Source organism: Penaeus vannamei, unplaced genomic scaffold, assembly GCF_042767895.1.
Source record: "Penaeus vannamei isolate JL-2024 unplaced genomic scaffold, ASM4276789v1 unanchor74, whole genome shotgun sequence".
Lineage (NCBI taxonomy): Eukaryota > Metazoa > Arthropoda > Malacostraca > Decapoda > Penaeidae > Penaeus > Penaeus vannamei.
This window is the reverse complement of record NW_027213078.1, coordinates 27,501-35,000: the sequence shown is the minus strand read 5'-3', so window position 1 is coordinate 35,000 and position 7,500 is coordinate 27,501. Positions and strand designations below refer to the sequence as shown.

The following is a 7,500-nucleotide window of genomic DNA, read 5'->3' as shown; positions in this document are numbered from 1 at the left end:
AATGTGTACCGTCGATGGACAAGTAAGTTGTGGAAAAGTAAGCTAGAATTGTTTGTATGTGTGGTAGGTTTGGTTGGTTGTTTTTTAATATTGTTTATGGATATTTCTGTATTGGTTGGGTGGTTGTGATATGTCTATGTTACTATCAGCTGAAGCTTTGGTTCAATATTGTTAAAAAAAGAATAAAAATAAGTGAATTAATCTTATGATATTGTTTTCTTTTTTGTTATTATTTTCTTGAGTCGTTGTTGCTGTCTTGCACATATTACTTACTGCATTTTGCTATCAATATTGATACAGCTTTATTGCACAAGGAATTACGGTATTGCTTTATGTTAGTAGGTATAACTCTGCTTGCTTTCTGATAAAATATTCTGTGTTATTCTGTATTGTGTTCTGCGTGAAGTCAGAGGCACGGTTTTGTCATTGGTGTTGTGGGAACGTAAGATAAATTGTCCTTATGTTCATAGATCTTGAATGATTACTCCTTGATAACGGAAAGAGAGAGAAAGAGAGAGAGAGAGAGGGAGAGAGAGAGAGACAGAGAAAGAGGGAGAAAGAGTAGACATTGCTTTCAGATAAAACATTATGTGACTTTCTGTATTGTGTTCTGCGTGCGTTCAGAGGCACGGTTTTGTCAACGCCATTGTGTTGTGGGAACCTAAGATAAATTGCCTTTATGTTCATAGATCTTGAATGATTACTCCTTGATAACGGAAAGAGAGAGAAAGAGAGAGAGAGAGAGGGAGGGAGAGAGAGAAAGAGAAAGAGTAGAAACTGAGAATGGAAAGAGAGAGAGAGAGAGAGACAGAGAAAGAGGGAGAAAGAGTAGACATTGCTTTCAGATAAAACATTGTGTGACTTTCTGCATTGTGTTCTGCGTGAATTCAGAGGCACGGTATTGTCAACGCCATTGTGTTGTGAGAAGCTAAATTGTCCTTATGTTCATAGATCTTGAATGATTACTCCTTGATAACGGAAAGAGAGAGAAAGAGAGAGAGAGAGGGAGGGAGAGAGAGAAAGAGAAAGAGTAGAAACTGAGAATGGAAAGAGAGAGAGAGAGACAGAGAAAGAGGGAGAAAGAGTAGACATTGCTTTCAGATAAAACATTATGTGACATTTTGTTGAAAAGGCGATAATATTTGTGTTTTTTATATCAAATAAAGCAATAAAAAACGAAGGAGACGGATCAGTGAACAGCTGATAATTAATCAAAAGTGGCTTCGAAGTTTTTCTTATTATTTCCAAAGCGGAATAATCTTCAACCAAGGAAAATTTAAGAATAGTTGTAAATAAGAATAGCTGTAAAAATGTAAGAAACGCAGATGCCAAATCTCATTTAAATATACTAATTGTGTAATATTACAGTTGTGATATCAGTATTTATTGTCATATGTTATTATTACTATCCTCTCTCTCTCTCTCTTTCTCTCTCTTTCTCTCTTTCCTCTCTCTCTTTCTCTCTCTCCCCTTTCTCTTTCCTCTCTTCTTTCTCTCTTTTATCCTCTCTCTCTCTCTCTCTCTCTCTCTCTCTCTCTCTCTCTCTCTCTCTCTCTCTCTCTCTCTCTCTCTCTCTCTCTCTCTCTCTCTCTCTCTCTCTCTCTCTCTCTCTCTCTCTATCTCTCTCTCTCTCTCTCTCTCTCTCTCTCTCTCTCTCTCTCTCTCTCTCTCAATAGCTTATGAAAATGGTCTATAATGATTTACACGTTAATCATATCACCAGAATTAACTTGAAAATATTAACTTTGAAATAATAACTTTGAAAAAAAAAAGAAAAAAAAAAGCACAAAACAGAGACAAAATCACATATAACAGCGTTAGATCTTTCGTGAACACCGCCGCTGGAGATCTTTATTAATCATGAATAAATTAATATCATTGCTCTCATGCTGATAATGCTGAAAGTTGCAAAAAAAAAAATAATTCCTCATAGCTTACGTGTGTCCTTTTCCTAACTATGTGTCAGTATGATATGCTTCTGTTATTGTTATGAAGGTTGGTCCTCTGTTTACATATGTATATTGTTTATTTTTAGGTATATTGCTCGCTTCTATATGTAACGTGCTTGCGTATTGGATAGATATATTTAATACACTTTCATTATAATTTATTCATTAATTTTTATTAGAATGGCATTCTTTGTTTGATGCTTAAGATGTGTTATATGAATGTTTTAGCTTCATTTTCGTGAAGATTTAAAGTGATAAAAAAATAGCAGATACCAAATGTCACTTCATATTTGTTTTTTTCTCAGTTTTCTATCTTCTCTCTTTGCTTGTCTTTCACTTTCTCTTTGATTCTCGATTCTGTGTGGATGTTTTTCTAATTCTCATGCCGGATATTCTCCCACCTGTGCCCTCTACCCCCCTCTTCTCTCTGTCTGTCTGTGTGTATGTGTGTCTGTCTCTGTCTCTCTCTCTCTCTCCCTGTCCGTCTGTCTGTCTACCTCTCTCACTCTCTCTCTATTTATCTCTCTCTGTCTCTCTTTCTGTCTGTCTCTCTCTCTCTCTGTCTGTATGTGTCTCTCTCTCTATCTGTCTCTCCTTCTCTTTCACTCTCTCTGTCTGTCTATCTCTCACACTCTCTTTCTTTCCACTTTCTCTCACGACCCCTCCCCCCCTTCAACCCCTCCCCCTCTCAACCCCTCCTGCAAACCCAAAACAAACCCACATGTCGTCCTCCACAGGTCGAGGACGAGCGGGTGGCCCTCCAACTGCAGCTCACCGACGTGCAGCTCCTTGACTCAGGCCTCTTCATGTGCTGGCGGAAAGGCGTTCGACCAGACCCTCAGATTCTCCTGACGGTGCTAGGTGATCCTTGAAGGGCGACTCGAGCATACGAAAGGATGGATAGAGAGATGGATGGATGGATGGATGAATGGGTAGATAGATAGATGAGTGAATGATATAGGGAGATGGTAGGATAGATAGGTAAATAGATAGATAGGTAGATAGATAGAGAGAGCAAATCTATCTATCTATCTATCTGTCTATCTATATGTATGTATGTATATATATGTATATATATATATTATATATATATATATATATATATATATATATATATATATATATATATATACCTATATGAATATATATATGTATATATATATATCTATATATATATATATATGTATATATATACATATATATATATATACACACATATAAATATAGATATATAAATATATATACATAGATATATATATATATATATATATATAAATATATATATATATATATATATATATATATAGAGAGAGAGAGAGAGAGAGAGAGAGAGAGAGAGAGAGAGAGAGAGAGAGAATAGATAAAAAGAATAAAAAAGCAAATAGAGATTTTCATAGAGACTAGTGAAAGACAATGTATTTGCAAAAGTCCTTTAGATCACTCCATCTCTTTGCACTCGGCAGCCAACACGTCTATCCCTTGCAGAACCCGGCACGTCCTCAGAGCAACAGGTGATCACGCAGCTGTCAGGCCCGACGGAGGTGCAATATGGCGAATCAGCTGTTTTCACCTGCAACGTCAGACCTGCTTGGCCAGTCAAGGTGAGTCTGCTGATAGTTGGGGTCCATTATTTGTCATTATTTTCCTTCCTTGTAGTTGGTGTTTGTTTTCGCATATTAGAATTTTTATGTATAGTTGGGTCGGGATATTTCTTGTATGTTTGCTGAAGGTAATTCTCAATTTATTTAATCTGGTTAATGTTGTTTCCAGCGAGTGTTATTCATGATGGATAAAACAGATAAAGAAAAAATAGAATTTTCTCCTACTCAAAACCTTTTTCTGGATATTATATATCGGGGGGGAAATGGCTAATAATTTTACATACTCTATTTCCAATTTATTTTGATGTCATTTGCTGCGGATGAAAAGTAGCGATGTGATAAAAAAGTAATTGATTCATATTTTTTCCACATTTTAATTAGGAGAGCTAGAAAACACCTGTTGATTTGTCTCCTCTCTCTATTTCTCTTGATTGTGCTCTTTCTCATAGTTTGTCTCTCTCTCCCTCTCTTTCATTCTCTCTTTCTCTTTCTGTCACTCTCTCTTCTTTCTTTCTCTCATTCTCTCGTTTTTTTCTGTTTTTTTCTCTCTCTCTATCTCTTTCTCTCACTCTATTTTTTTTCTCTCTCTATCTTCCTCTCACTCTCTCTTTTTTTCTCTTTCTCTCACTCTCTCTCTTTTTTTTTCTCTTTCTCTCATTCTCTCTATGTGTCTGACCTGCCTTCTGCCGCCGCCTCCTCCCACAGGTGACGTGGCTCAAGGACGGCGCCGAGATCCCCGCGACGACCCGGGTCTTCACGCAGAAGGTGCAGCGCGTGGCGGCCGAGGACGGGGGCGGCGAGCTCCTGCAGGCGACGCTGACCGTGGACTCCGTCAGGACCAACAAGACCTTCACCTGCCGGATCGAGACGGAGCCGGCGGAGGAGCGGAGCGTCAGCGTCGTCGTCAGAGGTCAGGAGGTCAGGGGGAGGGAGGGGGAGGGAGGGAGGGAGGGGGAGCGAGGGGGAGGGGTCTTCCTGGGAGGGAGGGGGAGGGGGAGGGGGGGATCTTCCGGGGAGGGAGCGTCAGCGTCGTCGTCAGAGGTCAGGGGGCGAGGGGGAGGGAGGGGGAGGGAGGAGGTTTTCCGGGGAGGGAGGGGGAGGGGGAGGGGAGGGGAGGTAGGAGGGGGAGGGAGGGGGAGGGGGGTCTTCCGGGGAAGGAGGGGGAGGGAGGGGGTCTTCAGGGGAGGGTGGAGGAGGGGGGGTCTTCCGGGGAGGGAGGGAGGGGGAGGGGAGGGAGGGGGAGGGGGGGAAGGGGGTGTTCCGGGGAGGGAGGGGTAGGGGGGAGGTCTTCCGGGGAGGGAGGGGGAGGGGGGGGTCTTCCTGGGAGGGAGGGGAAGGGGGAGGGGTCTTCCGGGGAGGGAGGTGGGGGGGGGGGGTCTTCCGGGGAGGTAAGGGTAGGGGGAGGGGGAGGGGGGTTTTCCGTGGAGGGAGGGAGAGGTAGGGGAGGGAGGGAGGGGGAGGGGGCCTTCCGGGGAGGGAGGGGTAGGTTGGGTCTTCCGGGGAGGGAGGGGGAGGGGGGGTCTTCCGGGGAGGGATGGGGAGGGGGGGTCTTCCGGGGAGGGAGGGGGAGGGGGGGTCTTCCGGGGAGGGATGGGGAGGGGGGGTCTTCCGGGGAGGGAGGGGGAGGGGGGGTCTTCCGGGGAGGGATGGGGAGGGGGGGTCTTCCGGGGAGGGTGGGGGCAATGAGAGCTTATTGGGAGGGAGGGAGGGGGAGTGGGGTCTTCCTGGGGGCAATGAGAGCTTATTCTCTTTCTCTTGGTGTCGGATTGTACTTTATTTATTTCTCTGTCCCTCTCTTTCCTTCTTTGTATATTTCGGTATACTTATATATCTATCCGTCTTTCTGTTTTCCTCTTCCCCATTCTCTCCCTATCTCTCTCCTCTCCCTTCTCTGTCTCTCTCCCTTTCCACACCAACCTTTCATATAAAAAAATGGATCAAATTCCCACACCTGCTGCTTTTCCCCTTTTTTTTGCTTCCTCCTTTATCACCATTTCCTTCGTCCCTCTCTTTCGTTCTTTGTATATTTCGGTATACCTACATATCTATGTCTTTCTGTTTTCCTCTTCCCCATTCTCTCCCTATCTCTCTTCTCTCTCTTCTCTGTCTCTCTCCCTTTCCACACCAACCTTTGATATAAAAAAATGGATCAAATTCCCACACTTGCTGCTTTTCCCCTTTTTTTTCGCTTCCTCCTTTATCACCATTTCCTTCGTCCCTCTCCTTCGTTCTTTGTATATTTCGGTATACCTACATATCCATCTGTCTTTCTGTTTTCCTCTTCCCCATTCTCTCCTTATCTCTCTTCTCTCTCTTCTCTGTCTCTCTCTCTCTTTCCACACCAACCTTTGATATAAAAAAAATGGATCAAATTCCCACACTTGCTGCTTTTCCCCCTTTATTTGCTTTCTCCTTTATCACCATTTCCTTCGTCCCTCTCTTTCGTTCTTTGTATATCTCGGTATACTTATATATCTATCTGTCTTTCTGTTTTCCTCTTCCCCATTCTCTCCCTATCTCTTCTCTCTCTTCTCTGTCTCTCTCCCTTTCCACACCAACCTTTGATATAAAAAAATGGATTAAATTCCCACACTTGCTGCTTTTTCCTTTTTTTTTTGCTTCCTCCTTTATCCCCATTTCCTTCGTCCCTCTCTTTCGTTCTTTGTATATTTCGGTATACCTACATATCCATCTTTCTTTCTGTTTTCCTCTTCCCCATTCTCTCCTTATCTCTCCTCTCCCTTCTATGTCTCTCTCTCCCTTTCCACACCAACCTTTGATATAAAAAGAATGGATCAAATTCCCACACCTGCTGCTTTTCCCCTTTTTTTTTGCTTCCTCCTTTATCCCCATTTCCTTCGTCCCTCTCTTTCGTTCTTTGTATATTTCGGTATACCTACATATCTATGTCTTTCTGTTTTCCTCTTCCCCATTCTCTCCCTATCTCTCCTCTCTCTTCTCTCTCTTCTCTCCCTTTCCACACCAACCTTTGATATAAAAAAAATGGATCAAATTCCCACACCTGCTGCTTTTCCTCCCTTTTTTTTTGCTTCCTCCTTTATCACCATTTCCTCCGTCCCTCTCTTTCGTTCTTTGTATATTTCGGTATACCTACATATCTATCCGTCTTTCTGTTTTCCTCTTCCCCATTCCCTCCTTATCTCTCTTCTCTCTCTTCTCTGTCTCTCTCTCCCATTCCACACCAACCTTTAATATAAAAAAAGGGATCAAATTCCCACACCTGCTGCTTTTCCCCTTTATTTGCTTCCTCCTTTATCACCATTTCCTCCGTCCCTCTCTTTCGTTCTTTGTATATCTCGGTATACCTATATACCTATCCGTCTTTCTGTTTTCCTCTTCCCCATTCTCTCCTTATCTCTTCTCTCTCTTCTCTGTCTCTCTTTCCCTTTCCACACCAACCTTTGATATATAAAAAAATGGATCAAATTCCCACACTTGCTGCTTTTTCCTTTTTTTTTTGCTTCCTCCTTTATCACCGTTTCCTTCGTCTCTCTCTTTCGTTCTTTGTATATTTCGGTATACCTACATATCCATCTTTCTTTCTGTTTTCCTCTTCCCCATTCTCTCCTTATCTCTCCTCTCCCTTCTCTGTCTCTCTCTCCCTTTCCACACCAACCTTTGATATAAAAAAAATGGATCAAATTCCCACACCTGCTGCTTTTCCCCCTTTTTTTTTTGCTTCCTCCTTTATCACCGTTTCCTTCGTCCCTCTCCTTCGGCAGTGGCCCGCGTGCAGTCGCTGACGGCGGAACCTGACAAGGACACGGTGGAGTACGGACAGCCGCTCAAGCTCACCTGCGTCGTCTCCGGAACCAGATCGGAGGTGAGGCTCGCCCGGGACGCACACACACATACAGACACACACACACACATACATACAGACATAAACAAACGCATAAACATACAGACTCACATATAGATACACACAG

At 43.0% G+C, this 7,500-nt stretch overlaps 1 protein-coding gene across 1 annotated transcript in view; it reads left to right on the top strand.

Moving 5' to 3' along the window:
* The window catches only part of LOC113810696 (hemicentin-1), a gene marked incomplete at its 3' end in the record, with an annotated part of 91,267 nt that overhangs the window by 57,289 nt on the left and 26,478 nt on the right, over nt 1-7,500 (top strand). Inside the window, 4 exon segments of the mRNA XM_070119359.1 lie at nt 2,687-2,810; nt 3,435-3,550; nt 4,256-4,460; nt 7,294-7,394. Of these exon segments, the coding sequence (XP_069975460.1) occupies nt 2,687-2,810; nt 3,435-3,550; nt 4,256-4,460; nt 7,294-7,394 (546 nt within the window).